We start from the raw sequence: 24918 nt of genomic DNA on the forward strand, positions 1-24918 counted from the left end.
TAGCTAGCTAGCAAGAAGCGGCGCTCGCTCGGGCTCCATCCTGCGGCGGTATGATGAGTCGCCGTGGTTTGCCACTTGACACGCATCATGCGTAACCCGTGGGCGCGAGCTCCAACCTGAATCCAAACTCCACCAAAGAGCGTTCGTTGAAGAGAAAGAAATCTATTCCAAACGGAGTGGTGAACATTTATTGGTCTCACGTCACACACGGAAGGAACCCTCTTCTTACTGCCGAAGATAACATGCTAGCTAGCTAGCTAGTGAGCTGAGCGCTAAGTCACTGGCCATGGATCCGCTGGACATGGTGGAGGATGAAGTGGCCTTGGAGGGACTGGACGGCATCACTATCCCTGCTTTGTGGATACGACTCAGAGATAGGAGGCCCGAGTTCCCACTCCAGCTGGACGACGGCACCAAGGAGCTCGTCTGGAGGTCGCTGGTGGCCAACAGCGACTTGACGTTCTACCTGCTGCCCGCCGAGAGGGACGATGTGGTGCTCAACGACAGGTGAGTGCGTGCGTGCGTGCGTTCGTGCGTGGCTTCACTGAGTTATGCTAAGCTAAGCTAACGTAGTGCTCATACCGAATCTGTTCTAAAGGTCGGTCCACCAAAGAGATGCTTCAAATCGAAACAACTCTTAAGTTTCCCATCCCACTGGGCTCCAACTCACTTTCCCAGCTTTCTTCTTCTTCTTCTTCTTCTTCTTCCACTCACGAAAGGATTCTTGTTTTATCCTCTGCAGCGTAGACTAGTCGACAAAGTGCTAATGAGATGTATGTCAGGTTCAAGATGTCCCACGAGGAGAACGGCGTCGAGGACGGCGAAGACGTGTACCCGCTATGCATCATCCACAACAACAAGGACGGCTTCCAGGGCTCGTGCGCCACCTTCCGTCAAAGGACCGACGTCACGGCGCGCCTGCGTTCTCCGTCACCCATCGGCCTGGAAGAGGTTCTGAAAAGGTAGCGAGCGCGGCCGGCGCCAGACCGTCACGTCAGCTGGTGGGTCGGTCGGTCCGAGGCGTCACTCGTCGCTCACCCCGCCGCAGGTACGGCAGCAAGCTGGTGGCCGTGGCGTCGCAGCGGCGCCGTTTCCGTGCGCTAATCGGCAGAGAGAGCGACCCCGACATCAAACTGATGGACGAATCCTACTGCATGCTGGAGCGAGTGGGACGGGCACGATGGCAGGGGGAGCTGCAGAGTGACCTGCACAAGTCCTCTTTCAAGTACGTTTGTTCCTTCCCATGTTGAAAGGGCTGTGTCAAAGCCATTTCTTGGATTTCCTTTTGCACGTCAGGACAATTTGTGAACGTTTGCCATGTGGAGCCTATGCACAAATACAGCCGCCCGCCGGCTGCAAATGTCTTTGTCAGGGTGGACTCGCGCAAGTTGTTCTACATCAGGAAGCCTCTGATCCGCCATCGCCTGGTGTGCCCCCAGCCCTGCACCAAACGCCTCAAGTCGGGACAGTGGCAAAGCTCCATCCTACTCTTGCTCAATCGCTTCCACGTGGTCAGGTCCGCTTCGGTCGCATCCGCTACGACGACGCGCCAAGCGAAATGAAAAAAAAAAAATCAAAATTCTGTGCCGTCCACTGCAGGAGGTCCAAGTACGATATGCTTATGGAGTATGTGTCCAACTTACTCCAGAAGATGCCGCAGCAACTGGCTGCTTTGGTCACCATCCGAGAGCACTTGGTGGGGGGGGGGGGGGGGTTCCCTTTTTTTTGGGGATGTGATGTTTTTAACATTAACGCTCCCAAATGCCTTAGGAGCTGCCGGAGGTGATATGCAAGCATGTTTTTCGCTACATGCGAGATGCCAATCTGGTGGAATACTGTAGCGTGCCTCTGGAGGACTTGGACCAAGAGAGAAAACCTGTGCGCACCAGAACAGGTCAAATGAAATGAAACCAAAAGAGAATGGAAGCAAGTATGGTGGAAGCGTCCTTGAGATTGATTTTCAAAACATGTTTTCAGGCAACAAAGTCAAAGTGCGCTGCCTGAAGCTCATCAAGCCCTACGCGGGCAAGGCGGCGAGCGGCGCCGACGAGTGGAAGGCGGACGACGACGATGACGACGACGAGGGCGACAAGAAGCGAGCGCTGCCCCCCGTGGGCCGGATCATGGAGACCGACTTCTTGTCGCAGGCGTACAAGCTGGGTGTGTTGGCGAGCGCGTTGCCGCTGCCCGCCGCCGCTGCCCGCCGTCTGATTTTGTCGCTTGGCCACGCAGTCCTATCGAGCGGCACTAAGGGAATCCCTCAGTCGGGCATCGCGTCCAGCATGAACATCGGCAAGCTGGAGGCTCGCATGGTCTGGAGGAAGTTGGAGAAAGACGGCGTGGTCAAGGTAAGACGCCTGGAAAGGAGGGGCCTCCCTCCCTCCCTCCCTCCGTCCGGCAGCCTTGCACTTGCACTTTGAAGAAGCTCAATAAGTCAAGCGCGTGGACTTTTGGGGAAAGGAGTTCCCGTTTCCTCACGTCGCAATTCTCTCACCTCGCAGGGCTTCATGGTGGACGAAGGCCGCCAGAGGGTCACAAAGTTCATCGGCCACAGGTACGGTACGCTCGCTGCTGGCAAATGCCGGACGGAGCTCGCTTCCGCTACGTTTGTCCTCCTCCTCGCTAGGAGCGTGTGCGGCAGTGACGACCTGCGGCTCCTCTCCAAAGAGAAGCAACGCAAAGCGAAGCTTTTCCACTCCTCGGCCTCGCCCCGTTCGGCCGCCGGCAAGCGACGATGCAAAACTCCCAAGAAGAGAAGAGCGGCCGGCGAACGGGCAGAAGAGCAAGGCCGTGACGCCGCTTTGGGGACCGAACCCACAGCAAAGCCCGCGGAGAAGTCCGAGCGGGCCGAAGCCGCTCCGACCCCGGAAGTGCCGGACGCCGAGTCCGGCAGCGCCTCAGGTCAGGAGGAGAAAGAGGAGGAAGCAGCTTTGCCTCCACGCCAGGAGGAGGAGGAGGAGGAGGAGGAAGGGACGCCGTCCAAGGACGTCGAACTGGTGGATCCCAGTGACCAGCAGCTGGTCTGTCTCCTTTTTTCTTCCTCTCCAATGGCGAGCGACGTCCAAGCTAACCGCCAAGTTTCTCTAATCCAGTTCGCCAAGCGCAACCGCAGGTCCACCGAAACCTACCGCATGCTCCTGAGGAAGAACCTCATCATCGAGGCCGTGCACAAGCTCAAAGTCATCGACGGCCTTTACCCGTCAGTCCCCGATGACGGCGTTCCCCGTTTTAGCCCGCAACCGTGACCGCCATCTGTCTGTTTGTCTCTCTCTCTCTCTCTCTCTCTCTCGCCAGCCTGCAGAAGCTGATCAACGACGAAGAGAAGCTGCAGGGTCTGTCCGCCAAGTGCTGCAAGAAGACCACGGCGCGCCTCGTCAAGACACTGTGCAAAGAAGGGCTGCTCAAGACCTTCACCACCACCGTCATCCAGGACAGCATCAGCAAGAAGGTGGCTGGCCCAACGCACGCAACAGCGCCCGCCCGCCCGCCTGCGCTAACATGCCATCCGTAACGTCTGCGTCCTTCCAGCTCGACCTGTACGTGCATCCGTCCGTCCAGCCCGACAACGAGCTGGTGAGAGCGAGCATCGACCAGGCCCGCTTCAAAATCACCAGCTCTGTCCTTCCTGCCGCATGGTAAGAGCGAGCGCCGCCCAAGTGGCCGCCGCGCGCTTCTCACCTGCTCGGTGGTTGCAGCCGGCAGGCACCGGGGGCCAAAGAGGGGCCCCCCAAAGCCCAAACGCAGGAGACCCGTAAGAATTTCAGGAGCTTCGCCGAGATCAAGGAGGAACACTCGGCGGCGGACAAAGTGGTGTTCAAGCCCACGCTAGGTGAGCCGAGAGCCAAAACGGACCAGACCAGAGCCATTGGAAGAACTTGTCTCTGTTCCCGCTTCAGTTCGAGGACTGGGCAAGGCTCTGGGCTTCCAGCCCAAGATGCACCGCCTGCGTGTTTTGCACGCCTTCCTCTGGTACGTCATCTACGACCACCCCCTGGGGCCCAGACCCCCCTGGACGGCCGGCCCCGCGGGCGCTCCCGAGCTCGTCCGAGAGCCGCCGGAAAAAGTCGACGAGCGCGTCGTCACCTTCAAGGAACTGGACGCCGCCTTGTCCGAGGACGAGGCCGTGACGGAAATTCCCAGTCACGCCAGTTGTGAAATCAAAGGTGAGAAGTCTGTCTGTCTGTCTGTCTGTCTGTCTCTGTGTTGTTGCGCTCCGGGCCGTCAGCCTTTGCTCATCAGTTTACAGCGAGGAGGATTCGTGGAAGAGGTTCGTCCCGCCCGTTCGCAGGCACTGCGGTCGGGGCAGCGGCTGGGTGATCGTGGGGGACCTGCTGCTCTGCCTGCCGCTCTCCATCTACGTCCAGCTCATCCAGATCAACTACCAGGTGAGCAGATCAAGTCCCAAGCAAAGCGGCGCGTCGACACGCGTGTCCGTCCGTGGTGGGCAGGTGGACGGCCTGGAGGAGTACTTGAACGACCCGGTCAAGCAACACCATCTGATTCAGCAGCTGCCCCTGGCCATGAGGAAAAAGCTCTTTTTCAGACGGTCAGCGAAGCCCGATGCCGCTCGGCGTAGCCCCGTGCCGAGTCCCATTGTGCTCTCTAACCCTACCAGGAAATACGTCTACGTCTTCTTCGAGAACCTCCAGCGCTTGGTCTGCATGGGCCTGCTGCACTTGGCTCCCGTGGAGAAGCTGAAGGAGAAAGACATGGTGAGCGGAGACTTGTGTTTCCCGGCCGGCCGGCCGGCCGGCTGGACTCGGCTTCTAATGGGCGTCGCCGCTGCGCCAAATGTGGCGGGGGGCAGCTTTTTTGCTACCTGAAGCGCCACGCCACCATCGTGGACACCATGAACGCCGAGCCGCACTATTGGCTGGTGAAGGAGCCCGCCGACAAACCCTTTGACAGACGTCGCTACACTTTCAGCAGCTGCGACGACGTGGACACGTACTGGTTTGACCTCATGAGCATCTGCCTCAACACGCCTCTGGGTGCGTGCCACAGCGCCACCTCGTGGATGCCCAGTGTTGCAATTGCTTTTTGCCCTTTTCAGGCTTGATTCGCCCCAAGCGCGGCACCGCTGACGACGAGGCGGCGCCGTCCTTTGTGAACGATCGAACCCTCTTTCTGGGATTGGCTTCCTTGCTCAAGTAGGTTCCACGCACGGCTGCTTCCTCCGATTGAGTTTGAAAGGCTTAAGCCAAAACACGAGTACAACTCTTCTTTTTGGAGGAAAAAGGAAAAGTCATTGTCAAAAGCCACGTGATGGTCCCAAACGTACAGGGGCAGCAACACGGTGTGCGACGACGGCACCACGCCGGGCGACGGCAGAGGCGCCGCCGGTCTGGCCTCCGAGTTCTTTGCCCATCTCAAGCGCAACTGGCTGTGGACCAACAGCCTGCTGTCCTGTCACAAAAGGGTACGAAAAGCCCAAAGAGAGGGAGGGAGGGAGGGAGGGAGGGAGGGAGGGAGGGAGGGGACGGGACGCCCGTTGCTAAGCCGCTTTTTGCCTTGCCGTGCCTTTGCAGCGCCCCGCCGGCTCCGACAACAGCAAATTGCGGCTGATGAGCCTGCTGAGTAAAGAAGCGCTGCGGGCCGCGCTGAGAGCCGGTGAGTGAGTGGGTGACGGACGGACGGACGGACTGACTGACTGACTGACTGACTGAGTGAGTTGGCCGTCACTGGACCTCTCCAGGCAACCACCTCCCTCCCTCCCTCCCTCCCTCCCTCCCTCTCAGACTCTTCTTTTCCACAGGAGCGTCTTCGCCTCGCTTCCTGACCGCCAAGAAGTCGGCGGTGACGCAAGAAATCGTGGAGGTGAGAAGCTTTACGACACGATCCGCCTGCTCTGGTGGTAACAAAATGCTTTTCAAATATTTGAGGGAGGGGCAGACGTTTTTCAAGCGAGCCGCATGGCGTCTTTGCCGGCAGGTGGCCATCGAGCCGTCGTCCAGGAACCGGGAGGTGGTCGGAGGCAAGGGGCGCAAGAGGAAGAGACCCAAAAAGGAAGTTGTCAAAATTCCTCGCAAGAAGAAAAAAGGTGGGGGCTGAGAGAGAGAGCGCTTCATCTGCTGAATGAGCGACAGGACAAGAAAAATACTCAGCACAAAATATGTGCTTTGCTTGCTTGCTTGCTTTGTAGAGCCCAAGAAGCGCATCCCCGCTCACGACGAGGCCGACCACCGTGCGCTGAAAAAGATGACCAGGAGGCGAGTCATCTGGACGGTGCGGGAGGACTCTCTGCTCATGCTCTGCGCCGTGGCCTCGCATCTGCTCAACAGCAAAGTAGGCACAACGTGGCTTTTGCTCTCTGCGGCCGCTCGCTCATCACCTGCCTGCCTTTCAGTTGCGGAGGACCTTTGTGGCCCACTGCTTGGTGCGCGACCTCCTCCAGGGCGAGTTTCAGATCTCCGAGGACAAGACCTCGCTAGCCGTCGGGCGGCGCACTCGCTACATCCTCAAGAATCCGCAGACCTTCCTCAACTACAGGTCCCGATGATCCGTCCTTTTGAAGCAAAGAAGAAGAAGAAAGAAGCCACAAATACAAGCTCAAATGATTGGATCCGATTCTGCTTATTTGATTGGACAGGATCTGCCTGGCTGAAATCTATCAAGACAAAGACCTGCTGAAGCAGCTGCAGGACAACAAGCCCGCCGATCCCAATAACGCCCAGGTAACGACCCCTTGGCCCGTCCTTCGGCGATTGGCCCCAACGCCCCCCCCAACGCCCCCCCTCCTTTGTCACGGTCCTCAGGACTGCGCCAAAGCCTTCGCCGAGTACGTGGAGCTCCTCCGACAAAAGTTCAGCTCGGTCTTCGCCGACGCCCGATTGCCCGAAAGCAAAAGCCAAGTCTTCTCGCAGTGAGTGAAAAAAGCCCAAGGATGCGCGGCAAGCAGGAAGTTGTCCTATTCCTTCTTTTCCTTTTTTGCCACTCAGGTCCAAAGTGTGCACCATAGCCACGGACAAGCAGGTTCCCTGCAGGGACACCCTGACCTGGTAGGTGTCCCGCGCCGCTTGCCCCGCCCTCCCTCCTTCCCTCCTTCAGCAAACAAGTTTCTGCTACTCTTGCAGCACAAAGGACATCCAGACCTTAGTGCTGTTCAACCTGATCCAGAGCACGCTGGCCATGACCAACCATCAGATGAAGGAGTCCAGATCCTTTCAGGTGCTCCTGCAATGTGCTGAAAAGTGTCATTTTTGCTGTGGCTTGCACTTGGCCCCATAATGCTGTCTGTCTGTCTGTCCGTCCGTTTGTCAGACATTCCACGTTTACAGCCGCTACCCGCAGGACCTTCTGTGCCAGGTGTTTGTTCAGTGCCGCAAACGTCACATGGTCAACCGTCGGCGCGTGTGCCACACGGCGGGCCCCAAGAAAAACCGAGCGCTGCCCATCCTGCCCATGTCCTTCCAGCTCTCGCAGTCCTACTTCAGGTATCCTTTTCTAACAAGTACCACCAAAAGTTTCTCGGGCTGTCGTCGACAACTGCTGCCAATGTCCCCGGCAGGTTGTTTTCCTGGCGTTTTCCTCACACCTTGTGCAGCGACTCTTTCCGCTTCTTCAAGACCTTGGCCGACAACGGCACGGGCGACGACGGACCGCCCGTCGCCTTCCGTCTGGAGAGGAAAAACCGCACAGCGGCCAACGGCGAGGGAGAGCCGGAAGGCGAACCGCCCTCGGGCCACGGTCCCAAAGGTTCCCCCATGACGCGCTTCTCTCTGGACTCTCCCGGAGGAGCGTGCGTGGTGTCGCTCGCCCTCATCACTTTGGGACTCCTGTCCGTGCACGTGTCTGTCCCCAACAAGATGGTTGTGGTGGACAGCGACCTGGTGGACAATGACTTCAAGAGGTATGGCCGCAGCCTGATCACGCACGCCGTGACGTGACGTGACGTGACGTGAGGTGAGGTGAGGTGAGGTGAGAGCCAGCTAGCGGCGTGATCGCCTCTGGCCACTTTTGCTCTGTGTGACGCTCAGCACGGCGTCTTTGGAGGACGAAGACGACGAGGACGAAGCGGCCGGCGCCGTAGCGTGCGAGGGCAAAAAGAAGTTGCTGGTCAGCGCTTACCGGGCGTCGCACACCAAGTACCTGTTGATGAAAGGCTTTTTTGTTCCCGGCATCGGTACGTTAACGGAAAGGAGAATGAAAGTCGCCGTCAATAACCAACGCGTGGCTCGGCAGTGCAACTCCGCAACCTGAACACCAGCGACAACATCGTGGTGGAGTCGTGCGTGGTCAGGATGCGGCTACGACAAACGCCCCTCGGCGGCCTGCTGAGCCACCACGGCGCCTCTTTGGACTTGTCCCGATCGGGTCCGTCTCTGCTGCCGTCCGTCCTCACCCGCTGCGCCGGCGAGGGGGCGTCCGCTCCGGCCCGGCGTGCCGACTACTCCCCCGAGGACTGGCGAGCCTGCGCCCAGCTGAGCCGGCGCTTGGACGCGGCGGGAGAAATGGGTGTGGACCAGGCCGACCTGCTCCGGGAGCTCGCTCACCTCCCGAGCCCGGAGCGCTACCTGGAGGTACCGTCCGTCCTCTCGGCACGTCCCGCCCTGCCCCGCCCCGCACACTTGAGCGGTATTTTGTTTGGCAGGATTTACAGGAGGAAGGTCAGGCGGTCAGGGTGGGCGCTTACGGCTTTCGCTGGGTGCTCACCCGCCACGCCGCGCCCTGGATCCTTACCATCCATCCCAGAAACTGGTCCCAGGCGCAGGCCGCCCCCGACGACGATCCCTTCCTTCACAAGAGGCCGCCACGTGAGACGGAAGGGGAGCCGCCGGCCAAGAAGATGGCCACGGAGGAGGAGAGAGGGCAGAACCAGGAGGCGAAGCCGCCAGCCCGGGACTCTGTGGATGAGGAGTGCCGTGCCGCTGAGGATGAGAAGAAAGAAGGAGAAGCCGCTTTGCCGCAACAGCTCGACGACCTTGACGAGTAAGTTTCCCTTTTTTGGAGTTCAAAAGTATGGTTGTCTCCCAAATGCGCCTTTGTGAAGCCAATGTCCAACCTTCACGTCTTTTCTGTGCGAAGCGGCGAGAGCGTGAGCTTCGCCAGCCGTCCGTGGCGCCTGGTGGACGGGACGCTGAACCGTCAGGTGTGCAAAGGCATGCTGGAGGCCGTCCTCTTCCACATCATGTCCCGTCCCGGCATCACTCGCCAAAGGCTGCTGTCCTACTACGAGGCGGTCCTGCAGCCCGTGGTGGCGCTGGAGCTGCTTCAGGTGAAAGCCCGGCCGACGCTCTCTGGTCTCCGGCCATCTGGCCGCTCACGCCGCCTTTTCTCCCGCAGTCGCTGGTGGAGCTGGGCTGCGTGGTCAAGCGCACGCTGGTCAAGAGAGGCAAGCCGGCGCTGTTCGGGCCCCCGGTGACGACGGAGGATCAAGAATGTGTTTTTTACGAGCCCGCCGTCGACTGCGTCCTCAGACTGGCTCGGGTGCTGCCCAATGAACATCACTGGAACTATTGTAAGAAGCAACCTTGACGGGCCGGGCCGGTCCGGGCCGGGCCAGGCCGGGCCAGTCGCCTCCTTTGGGCCGGGCCGGTCGCCTTCTTTGGGTTGCCGTTGGATTCAAATTCAATAAAATTCGAAAAGGCTTTGGACTCCCGGTCCTCGGCGTTGCCTTTTGCACAGAATAGTCAGATAATACAATAATAATTCATTCTCAAACAAATGCAAGTCTGTCCATAGAATTGAGGCATTTTTCTCTCTTAAAAAAAACAACAATACCATGAACGTTATTCTCCCGAGATTAAAGTGGGGAAAAAAGTAAAGTTACAAATATTTGATGATGGGGGGAATCTTATTTACTAATTTGTGTACTACTTTCTTGACTCAGTTATCGAAATTCCCATGTGAATGAAATGTTTTTTGTCAAAAAGGACAGAAGAGCTTTTCTTTTTCTTTGCTGGGTTTTATTCACACCAAATGGCGACATTTTCAAGGCATCTTTTCAAACTTGCCTCCGAGGGAGGGAGGGAGGGAGGGAGGGAGGGAGGGAGGGAGGGAGGGAGGGAGGGCTGCTTTTTAATTTCCCACTCATTGACTGGCAGGGACGTTTCTTTTTGTCCACTGGATTCCCGATTGCAAACAAATATCGTCTGTGGCATCTCGCTCCGATTGTGAATTTGTTTTCCATCAAAAGCACTTGCGGTTTGACAGTCAAGAACAAAACAATTGCAGCAGCAAAAAAGCTCTCACAGAAAGACACCTGCTGGCTGGCTGGCTGGCTGCTATTCCTCCATTATGTCATTGAGACCTGTTTAGAGTTCCCTCCCGGCTGGCCTGCGGACATTGGGGAACCTTGCGGACGCCTGAGCGGACGCCTGAGCGGACGCCTGAGCGGACGCCTGAGCGGACGCCTGAGCGGACGCCTGAGCGGACGCCTGAGCGGACGCCTGAGCGGACGCCTGAGCGGACGCCTGAGCGGACGCCTGAGCGGACGCCTGAGCGGACGCCTGAGCGGACGCCTGAGCGGACGCCTGAGCGGACGCCTGAGCGCCCGCCTGAGCGCCCGCCTGAGCGCCCGCCTGAGCGCCCGCCTGAGCGCCCGCCTGAGCGCCCGCCTGAGCGCCCGCCTGAGCGCCCGCCTGAGCGCCCGCCTGAGCGCCCGCCTGAGCGCCCGCCTGAGCGCCCGCCTGAGCGCCCGCTCCGCTTCCTAAAGGCGTCTCCACCCGAGCGCCGTCCGTCATTCATTGTTGGAAAGCGCCAGCTCCTTGATTTGCGGCGTCAAATCCTCCAAGCGGGCCCGCTCCGGGTCGTCCCGCTCCGGGTCGTCCCGCTCCGGGTCGCCCCGCTCCGGGTCGTCCCGCTCCGGGCCGTCCCGCGCTCGTCCTTGACTCCGGCTCGCCAGCTGCTTGACCACCAGGCTCTGATAGAGGGTGAGCAGGGCGTGCTTCTCCGGGGGGATGCGGCCCGCCAGGACCTGGACGATTTGAGGCACGCAGCGGCCCGGAGCGTGCAGGATGCAGTGCGTGCTGTCCTGGAAGAGCAGCGCGCCCGTGAGGTGGAGGACCAGAGCGGGGTCCCGGGCCTCTTTCAGCTGCTCGGCCAGAGTGCGGCGATGCAGCAGGCAAGCCGCTCGCTCTTTTTTCTTGTCGGCCTTCTTGAGCAGGAAGCCGCAGGCCTCCGCCGAGCTCTCCAAGTTGTCCAGAAACTCCGGCGTGCTTTTAGCGCTCAGGCTGTTGTGCAGCTTCATCAGGGGCGCTTTGATCTCCTCCGACACTTTGGACAAAATCTTGGAGCGGAGCTCGGCGCTCATGGCGGCGGGCTCCTCCACGGACATCATCAGGTCGGCGGCCAGGAAGTTGACCAGGATGTTGGCGGCGCGGCTGCCGACGCTTTTGAGGACGTGCTTGGAGAGCACCGCCTGGGTTTCGTCGGAGAACAACTTGGCGCCTTTGTCAAAGAGCCTGATGTTGTTGTACAGGTTGGTGAGCTCCTCCTGCAGATCCTTGACCGACTTCCTGTCGGCGCCGGGCAGCGGGCAGGCGCCGGAGGCCGACAACTGCCGCAGTTCTTCCCGGTAGCGTTTGCTCAAAGGCCGCGCCAAATGCTCGGCCAGCTCGGGCAAGATTTCTTGCGGAAAGTCTCCGCCGCTCAGGCGGTCCTCCAGCACCGCTTGGATTTGCTCCGGCGTCATGAAGGGGGCTTCCTCCTGCTTCTTGGGAGCCGCTCGGCTTTCTTCCCGGTCTTCCTCTCGCTTGGCTTTCTTCTTGATTTTCCGGGTTCGGATCTCTCTGGCGTTGCCCCCTCCGCCCGCCTTGGCCGTCTCCGCCGCGCCTTTTCCCTTGCGCTCGGCCTCCCGCTTTTTGCACGCTCCGGCGTTTTCCGCAGCGGCTCGCTTCACATCCTCTTCGGTGATCAGCAGGACGGGATTCCTCTTGAACTCCTTCTGGGCCCGCTCTCGGAGGGAGCGGTCGAAGAGAGCGAGGCACTCGGCGATCCACTTTTGGCTGACCACCACCGTGGCCGCCAGGAGCACGGCGGCCGTTTGCACGTCGGCGTTCCTCATGGCCTGCTCGACGGCGGCCGCCGCGTCCTCGTCCGACAGGCAGCTGGGCAAGACGCCTCGCATGTCGCTCCACGTGGCCGAGTTGACGGCTTCCTCGGCCGAAGCCTCGGCCTGCTCCACCAGAGCCTGGCTCACGCAGGCCGCGCCCAGAAAAAGTAGCTTGCGGTCCTTGAAGCGCTTCTTGATGTGGCCGACGGGCTCGGGGATGCCCAGACGGCTCAAAGAATCAAATTCCAAGTATCCGTTCTGTTGGAGGAAAGCGTCCACCCAATCATTCTGCGTTTTGGAGTACATTTCGGGAATGTAGACGGCGTTGTCCTGTCGCCCTCCCACCACGGTTCCTCTCAGGCGTCCGCTGGTCAAAAGCTCCTCCAGAACGCCATTGAGGAGATGCTCCTGGAGGCCAAAGGCGCCGAGCAGGCCGCTGACGGGCGTCGGCCGGGTGATGGCGCTGAATAGCCCTCTTATCTTGGCCGTGTGGCGGGCCACATAGGCGGGCGTAAAGATGAACCCCCGACTGTACTGATCCAATTCCCCTTGGATGACTTTGCCGATGCGCTTGGCGAGCTCGTCGTGAAGGAAATCCCCCGGTAGGTCGTAGCTCTTGCAAAGCTCCGAAATGCCGATCAAGCCCGCTTCCTGGAGTCGATCGTTGACTTCCTCGGCCACGCGGTTCAGGTAGGTGTCATCGATGAGTTGGCCAAGCACAAGCTGGACACTTTTGTCGGACTTTGCAATGTCATTCGCTCGATTTTCCACGTCGACCCAATTGACGTTGATCATCTGCTGGAGCTCCAAAATGTTGACCCGGCCTCCGTGGCGGTCAAGTTCCTCTCGGATTTCTCTGCTGACCTGTGCCGGGGTGACGTACTCTTTTCCGTCGATCGTGTGCACCACCTCCACTTTCTTGTCTTGGATAAGTCTTGCGATAATTTCAATGCAATCCCTCTCCGACAACTTTAGCGCGGTATCGGCGAACTGAGCTCTCTGGAAATCAGCTGCAAGACGTCGAATTTCTTCCCATTCGCTTGCCATGATTACCGTACGACACTTGCCGTCGGCGCAGCTCGCAAAGAGAAAAAGACAAGTACACGTCACCGTAGGGCACAGGGAAGCGACGGATGCCGATTGGCCCAGCGAGATCGAACCGAGTTGTGAGGGCGGGGCGGGGCGGGGCGGGGGAGACGGACGGACGGACGGACGGACGGTTGACCCCAAAACACGCTTCCACTGCTGCAAATGGTTACATTGATTCATCTCCTTGGCCACGCGTGAAGCGCGTGGATGGCCGTACGCGTCCGCTGGTGTCAGGAGTGACTTGAAAAGCAAAAGAAAGACCGAAGAGCTGAATTGAAAGCGTCCGTCCGTCCGTCCGTCCGTCCGTCTTCTACCAAATGTCGACAGGCGGCGGAAACGGAATACGATGATGGCGCTATGACACATGAAAGAACAGCATTTATTTTTTTTGTAGGCTTTTCAACCATTTCAAACGTAACGCTTCCTATATTACATTTTTTTTCTTTGCGAAATCGATGTCAAAACGACAACCTGAACATAACACGCCGAGGACTGTCCGTGTAGTGACACGGTGACGAAACAGCTAGCGCTTGTAGGAGCAAACCGGAAGTGAAACGCGTGCACCCTCTCATCGTCATGTGCTTGCTTGTGACTCTTTCCACGACCGTTCTTTCCGTTCGACGCCATTTTGATGAAACAGCGACGAGAGTGGCCACAACTGTTGCCGTGTTTCGCCGCCGTGTGTTTTTTTGTGAGGACATTTTCTTTTTACCTTTTCTGTTTTTACCAATTTTTGGTGTTTTTGTTTTCGTGCCGAGGAGGCGAAGAAGGACAGCCCGATGGACCCGGACAGCGTTTCGGGGCTAGCGGAGGCCTCCCGGTAGCCATAGCTTGTTAGCTCGGCCCCAGCCCTTATTTTTCTTTCTCTGCGTGTACTATAAATTGTCATCTCAGCTAAGGGGCGTTGTTAGCGTCCACCTAAATCCCGTGGACTCGTTCTGTGGACTCTTTTACGGACATGGACTGTTTTATGAGGAACTGAGGGTGGGGGACCCCCGTCCCCAACCAAGCACTGGCTGGACTGCGCTTAGCAACATTAGCTGCTAACGTAGCGGCCTTCCTTCCTTCCCTTGCGTTCACCTCTCCTGCCTGCCTGCTTGCCACGGACGGACTGCTGGCGGCGGACGTGACCGCCGTCCAGAACGTGGCTCTGTCGGTAGAAGCGAGCTCGGACTATTTTGAGGCCTCTTTGCTTGGATTTTTGGGGCGTTGTTTGTGTATCTCGCTTTGGTTTTGGACTTGACTAAAAGGCACATGGCGCCGTCGTTTGGCGCGCCGACCTTTTATCCCTTGCGTTGGGATTAATCGAGGACTCTGCGTCATTGACTAGCCCTCCAATATTTTTTCCTTCTTCATTTTTTTGGGCCGGTGAAGCCCATTTTGCCGCATTAAAAGGTTTCCAGGTTTGCCTTCCCTGTGATTTGAGTGTTGACGCTGTTTATTTTTTGTTTGGTCATCCGAAGCCCGTGTCTCCATTCTCCCCGACCCTAAACCTCCTTTCTCCCCTAACCCTTCCCTTGTTGTGATAAAAGAAAAGTGTGGCAAAAATGTCGTGTGTTCACTACAAGTTCTCCTCCAAACTGGACTACAACACGGTCACGTTCGACGGGCTGCACATCACCCTCAATGAGCTGAAGCGGCAGATCATGTCCAGAGAGCGCCTCAAGGCCACAGACTGCGACCTGCAGATCACCAACGCGCAGACGCGAGAAGGTGAGCCCAGCCCACGTCACTTGCATCGTGTGTTAGCATTGATTTCATTTTGACATTTGAAGGTAGTTCCGACAAATGAGAAGGTGGTTTTCTTCACACTGGGAAATGGTCCATTTTGGGTGCAAGCGGTGATAGAAATGTCTTCATTTTCCTTCCGCACGTGTGCCTCTCTTACCAATATAGAATACACGGACGACGAAGCCCACATCCCCAAGCATTCATCCGTGATTGTCCGCAGGACGCCGATCGGCGGCGTCAAACCCGCCGGCAGGACGTTCATAGTGTACGTGTCTATTTTTGTTTGTTGTCGTCTCGCCGCGCGATGCTAATCGAGGCTGCGGTAACTTAGCGATGCCTCACATGTTGTCTCCCCAGAGATCGTTCTGACACGTCTGCGGCGGGATCGTCAAGACCCGTATGTAACCAAAGCAACCCAAAAAAAAGCAAACACACCCCAAAAGCAACACTCACTCATCCCCTTGCCTTTCCCGCCTCCCTTCCTGATGACCTTGTGTCACTTGCATTTTGTGTTGATGGTGGTTCTCCATGTGCTGGGCGGGGAGGGCGTGGTACGCCAAAGCGCTTGAATTGTTTCTTGTTTACAACAAGGAGTATCACTTTTCTAATGTTGTACTGTCTTTGCTAGCTTCCAAGTGCGGGTGCACTTCTCTGACCTGTGTTTCACATTGAAATGGCTTTTGTAGCCCGCTTTCGTTCGGGCAAACCTTTGTGTCACATAATGTTAATGCCACGTGATAACCATATTGTGTTTTCTGTGAAAATATGAAGCCGGCCGGCCGGCAATGCGTGGGAGGCCTTGAATGTCATTGATGACTCGATGATGACTGGGTGAACGGGGCATGCGGAATCTTCACTGATTCTTTTGATAGCATTTTTTATTTAATTTTTTAATTTTTTGCAGCTTAGACAAGTTTACCATGCTGCACGTGGAATCCGCTCTTTGAATGTCACCGGGTCACATTTGTCAGCTGTTTTCTCATGTACAAGATGGCTCTCTGCCTTGTTTCATGGACTGCACACACACACACACACATCCCACTCGCCCGCCCTCCCTCCCTCCCTCTCTTGCCATCTTCTCGGACTAGCGTAGGGAGCTAAAAGGTAGTTTCCTTCCCCCCCACCCCTGGGCTGCGTGCTTGCTGGTGTGGTTGTCCTGTAAGCTGCAGAAGCCTGTCAATAAAGGTTTTCAAGCGACTTGTGAGAGTCGCTTTTGCACCACATTCCCTGTGTGTTCCCTCCCTCCCTCCCTCCGCAGATGGCCGGCCGGTGGGCGGGCGGCAGGCTCCTTTTTGTTTCTCTTTGAAAGTGCTCTTGCGCATGGAAATTGCCCCTTTTGTGCGCGTGCTGGCGTTGGACAACGCTAAGGCTAGCTAGCGTGAGCTTTCAAACTTTGCCATTTTGGCGATGGCTCGTCTTCTGCGCCGAGTCGTACGCCGGCGGACCACCTTTTGAAACGCTCCCTTACGAATTGGCTTTGCGCAGTGCGTGCCCATGTCAAGTTGCAGTTCAGAACATTGGGAGGGAAAAAAAAAAAATCAAACCAATGGCGTGAAGCTTAAGGAGGGTAGATTTGATTTTGTACCTGCCACGAGATTTCCTTTTTGTGGCTCTGGGAATGCGTCCGCTTGCAACTTTGAGGGAGCGGCCACAACGCGAGCTCGTCTTGTAACACCTTGAATGTCTTGTATTCTGATTCTCCCGCAGACCGACTCGTCACCGTCTATGTCGCTCGCGCAGCTCACCAAGGTAACGTTGACGGCTTCTTCCGCGCCACTGTTTGGCTTTGGAGCGCTGACAACGTGCACGTCGCTCGCCCCCTTTTATCTTTTGCTTCTTGTTGTCGTCGTCGTAGACGGCCAACCTGGTTGACGCCAACGCATCCGAGGAGGACAAGATTAAAGCCATGATGACGCAGTCCAACCACGAATACGACCCTATTCAGTGAGCATTCTGGCCCGGTTGTGGTGCGCGTGCAGATGGCGCCGTTGCTTTGAACGTGACCGTTCTTCTTCTTTTTTCTCTCTCCTCTCCCCCCCCCCCCCCCCCCCCTTTGTCGTAGTTACTCCAAGAAGGCCGTCGGACCTCCGCCGGCTCACTACCTCTGTTTCCGTTGCGGAAAGACGGGTCACTATATTCGACAGTGCCCCTTGCTACTGGTAACGGCCGCCTTGACTCGAGTAGACCTTTGGTGTGCCGGAGGCGATGGCATTTATTTATTTTGGGGTCAGGTTCAGGATAAGAGCATGGAGGGTCCCAAGCAGGTGAGAACCAGCAAGGGGATTCCCCAGAGCTTCATGGTGAAGGCCGAGCCCGGCGCCAAAGGAGCCATGCTGACCAGCACGGGCGAATACGCCATCCCGGCCATCGACGCGTACGCCCCGGCGCCTCCGGTCGCCCCGAGCGGCCTCGAGTCTGTGGTGCCTTTTCTGGCCCTTGATGGCGGCAAAATGTGCCTTTGAACGCAGGGAGGCGTACGCGCAGGGCAAGAAGGAGCGTCCGCCGTTCGTCGCGCACGAGCGCTCGTCCTCCGAGGACGATTCGGACCCCATTCCGGACGAGCTGCTGTGTCCCATCTGCAATGATCTGATGACGGACGCCGTGGTCATCCCTTGCTGCGGCAACAGCTACTGTGACGAATGTGAGGCGGCGCCGGCCGGCGATGGGCCAAATTGAGGCCGGGATTGGACTCTAAAGCCCGTGGGTTGTTTTGTTTGCGCCCAGGTATCCGCACGACCTTGCTGGACTCTGACGAGCACGTCTGCTTCACGTGCAAACAATCGGACGTTTCGCCCGACAACCTCATTGCCAACAAGTTCCTTCGACAGGTAAGCTTTGCTCAACTTAAAGCGGGACGCCGACCGTCCGTCCGTCCTTTTCCGCGTGGAGTAAATTGGCTGCTTTTGGCGCGCAGGCGGTGAACAACTTCAAGAACGAGACGGGCTACACCAAACGCGGGCGCAAGCAGATCCAGCCCTCGGCCCCTCCTCCCCCGCGTCCACACCTCCTCAACAGGCCTCTCCCGTCCAGGCAGCGGGACCCTCTGATCGCCAACATCTCCCACCCGCCGCCGCCGCCTCACGCTAGCGCGACAGCCCCTCGGCCTCAGACGCCGCTCCTTCCCGCCCCTACGCCTTCGCCGCCTCCCCGAGCCGACGTGAGCGAGGAAAGGAAAGCCGCCTCGCCGGTCGGGCCGCCCGTCGCGGAGCGCGCTTCTCCTCGGCTCTCTGGGAGCCAGGACGAGCCGCCCCCGCCAGGGTGAGTTGTCTGTCAGCAGAGCTGGCGCCCAAGGCAAGCCACGCGGGCACGCAGGCAGGCAGGCACGCACGCGCTCAATTGCTCTGCTTTTTGTCTGTTTAGCGAGGCAGAGGCGCCGCCGCCGCTGCCGTCCCTGCCTCTCGTGAAGCCCAGCCTGACCAAAAGCACAGAGAGCAGGTCACAGGTGCGTCTGGCAGTTGTTGTTGGAAAATGAATGAAAAAAAGTCCAGCTGGCCTAAAGAAAGGGCTTGCTTCTTTTGACTAGGCCTACCACTTGCCTCTCCTGGGTGCGGCGCCATCCTCCAGGCCGCCGCCTTCTCATCTTTCAGGTAACTGCCCACTTTTCTTGTCATTCTGGCCAAAGGCTGTGGCTCACTTTGTTTTGTCTTTAGGCCCACATTCCCGCCCCCAGCAGCCTCACAGGGACCGAGGTGGAAGACACTGGGAAAGGTGAGTGAGCGAGTCTGGAAAGTTGAGCCGTTCGGAAATGGAGGTCCCATGTTCACGATTGTTTTGGAAATCATCGTTTGTAGGTCGTACAGAAGCAGAGGCGAGCCCCCGCCCGGCCACCTCCCGACGGCCCAGATCCCTCTGGCGGCCCCGCCCCTCTACGTGTCGCCCTCCCTGTACCCGCCCCCGCCGCAGCCCTACCCGCCCTTGTACTCGGCCGCTCCCGGCCTCCTGCCGCCGCCGCCGCCCATGGGCTACCAGCCTCAGCCCGTGTACGGGCCGCCGGGGGTCAACCCTCCCTGGGGAGCCCCCGGCGGCCAGCCCCCTCTGCTCCCCCTGCCCTCCGCCCTCACTCAGCCCCCTCTCTCCAAAGAAGATTTCTACAGACAGCGCCACCACCGGCAAGACAAGTGAGGACACACCTCCTACCTTCCAGTTTGCAAGCGTCCCCAATTTGAACTAATGGAACCTTTTCATTTGGCAGCATTACGTCCAAGCTGGATGAGTTCACAAAGGACTTCCACAAAGAGCTGATGAAGTACCGAAACGCACCAAAGAGGCAGAGACCTTCGTATTCCAGGTGAGCTACAGCTGCTTTGGCCGTTGGCGCTACAACCTTGGCGCTGACCTCGCTTTCTCTCTCTCTCGCCCAGGTCCCGATCGTACAGCCGCTCTCCGTTCAGCCGCTCTTACACTCGCTCTCGCTCCAGGTCCAGATCGAGGTCTTACTCGTACACGCCGAGCCGATCCCGCTCGCGTTCGCGCTCCCACGGCCGAGCGTATCCCCGCTCGCCTTACTCCCGTCGCAACGGTCGCAGCTACGGACGCTCTCGTTCCAGATCCAGGTCTCGCTCCAGGTCCTACGGGTTCCGGCGCTCCGGTTCGCCGCCCTCGTTCCGCACCGCCGCTTGGGAGGGGGCGGAAGGTGCGCCGCCCTTCCGCTCCAGGTCTCACTCGCGATCTCCGGGCGCTTTCCGCAACCGCAGCCCCGCTGGTCGGAAAGCACCGCCGCGTGTCGATTTAGCGGCGGCGGCGGCGGCGGTGCCGCCTTATGAGCTGAAGCCTCTCAGCCCCGGCACTCATGAACACTGGGAGCGGGATAGCTACCGGCAGTGGGAGCGCGAGTACCGAGAATGGTACAACAAATATTACAAAGATTACGAGAACCAACACCAGCCCATCTATCACAGGGGGGGGCGCAGTAGCAGGGATCGGGAAAGGGATCGAGAAAGGGATAGGGAGCGGGATAGGGTGCGGGAAAGGGAGCGAGTGCGAGTGTCCCCGCTCCATCGGGAGTACTCCCCCCAAGGCGGCAGAAACAGAAGAGGTCGAGATGATAAAGGCGCGCCCGCTCACAATCCGCCGTCCTCATCGTCCACGGCAAAGACCGCCGGCAAGCTCCTCAAGACCAAGAAAGTCAAAAAGAGGAAAGCCGGGGAGGACGGCGAACAATCGCACAATTCTTTGGACAGGGGTGACGCCACGCCTGTCAGAGATGAACCCATGGATGACATCCTGTCGCCAAACAAGACGCCCCCCGGGGTCTCTTCCAAGCCCGTGTCGTCCAAGGCGCCGAGCGGCTCCAAGAGCGCAGCCGCACCCTCCAAACCCTCACTCAAGTCGGCGCCCAAGAGCGACAAGGCCAAGAAGGACAAGGGGGCTCAGAAGATGAAGACCAAAGCCAAGACGGATGCTTCCAAAGTCAAAAGCGACAAAGTCAAGAAGAAGACCAGCGATTGTGTGATGAGCAAAAAGAAAGAGCCCTCATCGGCAACACCTGCTGCCGCCGCCGCCGCTCCTGCTGCCCCTGCTGCCCCTGCAGCCCCTGCTGCAGCTGCAAAAACATCAAAGGCCACCAAAGCCAAAGCTGAAGAGTCCCACAACTCCAGTGTGCTGCCTAAAAAGGAAAAGTCCAAAGTTGTTTCTGTAAGACCGCCGCTCTTAAAGACACCCCCGCTCTTCTCCCAAGGCCTGCCTCTGCCCCATCCGGCTCTCCACCCCAACGACAACCGAGGGCGAAGAGATCCCCCCCCGCACGGCGGCGGGCTCATCCCCCTGCCTCCACACCAAGCCCTCCCCTACCTTCACCGCCCTCCCCCACGCTTGGGTGAGGAGGGCCGCTCCTTACTCGGGTCTCCGCCTGGAAAACTCCGCAGACTGGACGGACCCGGGATCGGAGCGGAGGTCTTCTCGCACCCGCACGACGCTCATCAGTCGGGACTACAGAGGTTTTCGCACCCGGCCGACAGACCCGGGCTTCTTCCCGTGCTGGTGGGCCGTGAGATTGTCTGGGCGGACAAAGACCGAGGCGCCATCAGGCCTCTCATGGACTTGCCGGTGGGTGACGCGGCATTACGCCCGAGAAGCGGCACCGTCGCCGCTCCGCTTTGTTTCAGCCCGCCGTCCAAATTGACACGTGAGCGCTGTGTTTGTGCCGTCTTGTTTCCAGGTCAAGCCGGTGACCCAGAGAAGCGTCCCGCTCAACCGAGACCTTGGAAAAAAAGACAACCCCGTCGTCTCGGACAGACCGTCGTCGGCCACCGAGAAGACCGCCGACGGCCCGGATGCCGAGAAACCCGCCGAAGGACCGAACCTAAAGGAGCGCTTGTCCTCTTCTGACGGGGCGCTCTCCAGAGAAAAAGCTGGCGCCGACAAGCCCTCGCTCTCCGACAAAGACTCTGACCGGAGCTCGGGAGTCGACAGAGAGCGGGAGAGAGCTTCTGAACGAGGGCGGGAAAAAGGCTCGCGGTCGGAACGCGACCGGGAAAAAGCCACGGCGTCGGACAGAGATCAGGAAAAAGCTTCGAGCTCCGACAGGGACCGGGAAAAAGCCTCGGGCTCCGACAGAGACCGGGAAAAAGCCTCGGGCTCCGACAGAGACCGGGGAAAAGCCACGGGCTCCGACAGAGACCGGGAAAAAGCCTCGGGCTCCGACAGAGATCGGGAACGGGCTTCGGACAGAGATCGGGAACGGGCTTCGGATCGGGAAAAGGCTTCCGACAGAGATCGGGCTAAGGCTTCCGACAGAGACCGAGAAAAGGCTTCGGACCGCGCCAAGGCGTCCAGTTCGGACCGGGATCGCGCCAAGGCCTCCAGTTCAGACAGGGATCGGGCCAAGGCGGCAAGTTTAGACCGGGACCGCGCCAAGGCGGCAAGTTCAGACCGGGATCGCGCCAAGGCGGCAAGTTCAGACCGGGATCGCGCCAAGGCGGCAAGTTCAGACCGTTCGGACCGAGATCGCGCAAAAGCCTCGGGCAGGGATAGAGAAAAGGCCTCCGGTTCTGATAGGGATCGAGAAAAAGCGTCGGGATCTGACCGAGATCGGACTCTGGCTCCAGAGAAAGAGCGCGACAGAGCGTCTGGATCCAGCTCAAAGAAGGGATCTGCGCTGAAAGATGGCGGTGAAAAGTCGCAGAAGATGGAGCGCAAAAACTCTGCAAGCGCCGGTGACAGCGCCTGCGGAAGCGCCGCCTGCGGAAGCGCCGTCTGCTTGGACAAAATGACTATAGCGGAGAAATCGGCCATCGACAAGAAGCAGGGACACGACCAAGAGAAGAGCGCCACTTCCTCCGCCGACAAAGCTGCCAGATCGGACCGGTGCGTATCGCAAAGGCGCCTGCGCTTACTTTTTCAAACGCCCTTTGACCCTTGCCGGTCGGTATTGGCCTTTCCAGGAGCGCTTCCAAGGAGAGGACGGCCAAGAGTGCTGCCGCCGCCGGGAGAAAAGCAGACGCAGCTCCCAAAGATGGTGAGTCTGGATGGAAAGATTTTTTATTTTGTCCCACTTGTTTGCTTGATGCGAATTGATTGTCTGGCGCCTGCGCAGGGAAAGAGGGAGAAACCAAAACGGTGAGGACCAAGCCCAGGATCAGTCGCAAGGTCTTATCCACTAGCCAGCCTGCCAGGTGAGCGCTCGATGCCTTCGATAGTATTTTTCAAAGCGTCGACTGAATTTCCTTCCTTGTTCCTCCTCGCAGGTCCGCTCAGGAGCCCAAGCTGGACTCTGGGCAAAAAGAGGGCGAGAAGAAGAGCGACTCCGGGGCAACTTTGGAGCAGGTGACGCCGGCTGGCCCCCAAAGTGCCGGGGAGCAGCAGCTCCTGGTTCAGGCGCCTCCTCGCTCCAAGTGGGAGCGAGAAGACGACGAGGAGGAGGAAGAGGGACGGGCGGCGGCGACGACGACGGTAGCGGCTCCTCAAGCCACCCCCAAAGAGCCGTCGCCCCTTCACCAGAAGACGGAGCCGCTCCAAACGGATAGGAAGGTCGCCGCGCTCAAGGAGGAGAAGAAGAGGACGCCCAAGGACGAGAGCAAAGGCGTCAAAGTCAAGCCCGCCCGAGAGGAGAGGAAGGCGGCGGCGGCGGCGGCGCCCAAAGCCGAGGGAAGGGAGGCCAAGGAGGACAAGAACCCCAGCGGCGGCCCGGAGCCCAAGAGGCAGCGGCTGTGTTCCGACCTGGCCCGCGAGACGGACGAGGCCGCCTTCGTGCCCGACTACAGCGAAGGCGACGACGCCTCTGACAGCAGCCCCTCCGGCGACCGCAGCGACTCGCCCTCCTCCTCGCCCGCCGGCGGCGGCGGCGACAAGAAGAAGAAAAAGAAACACAAGAAGCACAAGAAGCACAAAAAGCACAAGAAGCACAAAGTGGCCGACAAGGAGAAGGAGGGCGGCGAGCACAAGCAGAAACACAAGAAGAAGAAACACAAGAAGAGTAAAGACAAGGACGCCGAGGAAGGCCACGCCGAGCAGGAGCGGCCCGAGAGCCCCGCCGGAACCGCCGCCGCCGCCGTCAAAGCCTGACGCAGCCGCTCGGAATGTGAAAGCGAAAACACAGAGGAAGCCGGAAAAAGAAAAGCGGCCCAACAAAAGACACCAAGGGCCCACCTCCAAACTTGAGGGAAGCAGGGAGGACAGACAACAAAGCTGCTGTGGCAGAGGAGAGAGCCCAAAGGCCACTGGCTTAAATCCCTTTGCTCAGGGACAGGAGCTTTCAGCGCACGGCAGCCTCGCCTGCCCCGACCTGAGCCGTAAAGACGCACTTTGACGGCTTCTCCGACCTTTCCTAAATGTATGCAATCCCGTGGCGTTTTGCTTGCGTTGCGCTGAAAAGGCGAGCCTGTTTTTCGGCTCCCGAAGGAGAACAACTCTTCCATCCACCGCTTGTTGTGCAATCAGGCTACACTGGATGCCCCAAAAAAGAGAGACCTTCAGTGGCGTTGAACGAGTGTCATCTGATTTTGACTCGACACAAATTCTTACTGATGACTTGTTGCAGTTTGTTGATTTGGTTTTGTTTTTTTATTAAAAGCGTTTGCCCCTGGAAAGCCCTCGTTCTTCTTTTGATTGAACATTCAACGTAAACGTAATACACCCGACCGACACAGCGGCATTGGAGATCACTTTCTAGGCCACCTTTTTTCGTTGAAATAGCTTCCGGCATTAAAAACCAATCTACTAGTTTGGATGGAGAACTAAATGCCTCTGATCATTTCTTGACAAGATTGACGTCAAATCCTTTGCTGGCAGGCAAAAAAAAAAAAACTTTTGTAAAAGAAATGTGCATTTCACCGTGATTTGCTGTGGAAACTCAAACATGGTTCAATAAACTCAAGGTACTTGAGATTTACTGGGGGAGGAAGAAAAAATCAACTTATGTTGAGCAAGAGACGGAGGGAGCCGCGCGTTGCGTTGCGCTGCGCTGAGCGAACGTGCATGTTTGGTCGTAGAGAGCCGCCGTCCCAAGTGCAACAACAACGCACCAGATTCCAAAGTGCTGGCTGATGATTGGAATCGGGCCTTTTGCACAAGGAGCACGGTCTTTCTCTCACTCCCCAAAGTGGCCGGCCGGGCGGCCCCTGCATCACGACGAGTGCGCGAGGTGAGGTCAAAACATGCATGTTTGGAAAGTCTTCTGCTTGAACTACAAAAGTCAAGTGGCTTCACGAGATTTCAATTTGATTGATGATTGAGAGCACGTTGTCGACGTAAAAAAAAAAAAAAAAAGGTTGCTCTCGGCGAGGCAACCCCATGTGCAGTAAATCCAAGAAGGTGGCCACTGCGCGGCGCTGTGAGCTTCCGTGTCAACATCAAGCTACGAAAGGCGGCGGTGAAAGGCGGCGGTGAAAGGGCCGACCCAGCACGAGCAGATGGATGGCTTTGCTTTGCTTTGCTTTGCTTTGCTTTGCTTTACTCTTCCAACAACACGTATGAAAGGTCACGGACACGGCAGACATTCATCTATATAGTTTAACCCCTGCACAGATTATCATCCATTATAACAGTCATTCTGTGACATTCGGAGGCTCGATGGCCGTGCGTGCGTGGGTGCGTGCGTTCCTTTTGTCGGGGTGACATCACTTACCGTCGTCAAGGCCAAAGGTTGCTAAGCAACTTGGCCCTCTGTC

At 58.3% G+C, this 24918-nt stretch overlaps 3 protein-coding genes across 9 annotated transcripts; 2 read left to right on the forward strand and 1 right to left on the reverse strand.

The window, feature by feature from the left end:
• Positions 1 to 11: 11 nt before the first annotated feature.
• gtf3c1 (general transcription factor IIIC subunit 1) lies at positions 12 to 10085 on the forward strand. 6 transcript variants are annotated; one of them, XM_085912829.1, is made up of 37 exons: positions 14 to 507; positions 783 to 962; positions 1049 to 1225; positions 1373 to 1516; positions 1600 to 1696; positions 1771 to 1894; positions 1978 to 2160; positions 2233 to 2348; positions 2502 to 2554; positions 2627 to 3020; positions 3093 to 3199; positions 3295 to 3448; positions 3529 to 3635; positions 3696 to 3829; positions 3897 to 4163; positions 4240 to 4385; positions 4449 to 4546; positions 4616 to 4712; positions 4808 to 4991; positions 5054 to 5150; positions 5284 to 5419; positions 5529 to 5610; positions 5756 to 5817; positions 5932 to 6040; positions 6143 to 6285; positions 6347 to 6489; positions 6590 to 6674; positions 6756 to 6862; positions 6939 to 6998; positions 7074 to 7167; positions 7261 to 7433; positions 7508 to 7849; positions 7977 to 8122; positions 8182 to 8519; positions 8591 to 8928; positions 9025 to 9214; positions 9283 to 10085. In XM_085912829.1, the coding sequence occupies exons 1-37, from the start codon at positions 287 to 289 to the stop codon at positions 9472 to 9474; spliced, it is 5820 nt and encodes a 1939-aa protein (XP_085768955.1). In that variant the 5' UTR covers positions 14 to 286; the 3' UTR covers positions 9475 to 10085. The 6 variants fall into 6 exon arrangements, with proteins under 6 accessions (XP_085768950.1, XP_085768954.1, XP_085768953.1 ...); XM_085912828.1 differs by having other exon boundaries at positions 13 to 507; positions 1978 to 2348; XM_085912827.1 differs by having other exon boundaries at positions 13 to 507; positions 6590 to 6862.
• Positions 9834 to 13403, reverse strand: ufl1 (UFM1-specific ligase 1). Its single transcript, XM_085912833.1, has one exon. The coding sequence runs from the start codon at positions 13259 to 13261 to the stop codon at positions 10679 to 10681; it is 2583 nt and encodes an 860-aa protein (XP_085768959.1). The 5' UTR covers positions 13262 to 13403; the 3' UTR covers positions 9834 to 10678.
• LOC147057537 (uncharacterized) lies at positions 13191 to 23838 on the forward strand. Of its 2 annotated transcripts, XM_085912832.1 has the most exons (20): positions 13191 to 14794; positions 14978 to 15077; positions 15170 to 15209; positions 16520 to 16561; positions 16668 to 16756; positions 16875 to 16971; positions 17044 to 17186; positions 17281 to 17453; positions 17537 to 17640; positions 17727 to 18070; positions 18173 to 18254; positions 18336 to 18399; positions 18463 to 18520; positions 18604 to 18930; positions 19005 to 19100; positions 19174 to 20857; positions 20970 to 22117; positions 22195 to 22268; positions 22347 to 22425; positions 22498 to 23838. In XM_085912832.1, exons 1-20 carry the CDS (start codon positions 14629 to 14631, stop codon positions 23312 to 23314), a joined length of 5727 nt encoding a protein of 1908 aa, XP_085768958.1. In that variant the 5' UTR covers positions 13191 to 14628; the 3' UTR covers positions 23315 to 23838. The 2 variants fall into 2 exon arrangements, with proteins under 2 accessions (XP_085768958.1, XP_085768957.1); XM_085912831.1 differs by having other exon boundaries at positions 18336 to 18520.
• The last annotated feature ends 1080 nt before the right edge of the window (positions 23839 to 24918 follow it).

The sequence above is a fragment of the Syngnathus leptorhynchus genome, chromosome 5 (assembly GCF_054491065.1).
Source record: "Syngnathus leptorhynchus isolate UIUO chromosome 5, UIUO_Slep, whole genome shotgun sequence".
Lineage (NCBI taxonomy): Eukaryota > Metazoa > Chordata > Actinopteri > Syngnathiformes > Syngnathidae > Syngnathus > Syngnathus leptorhynchus.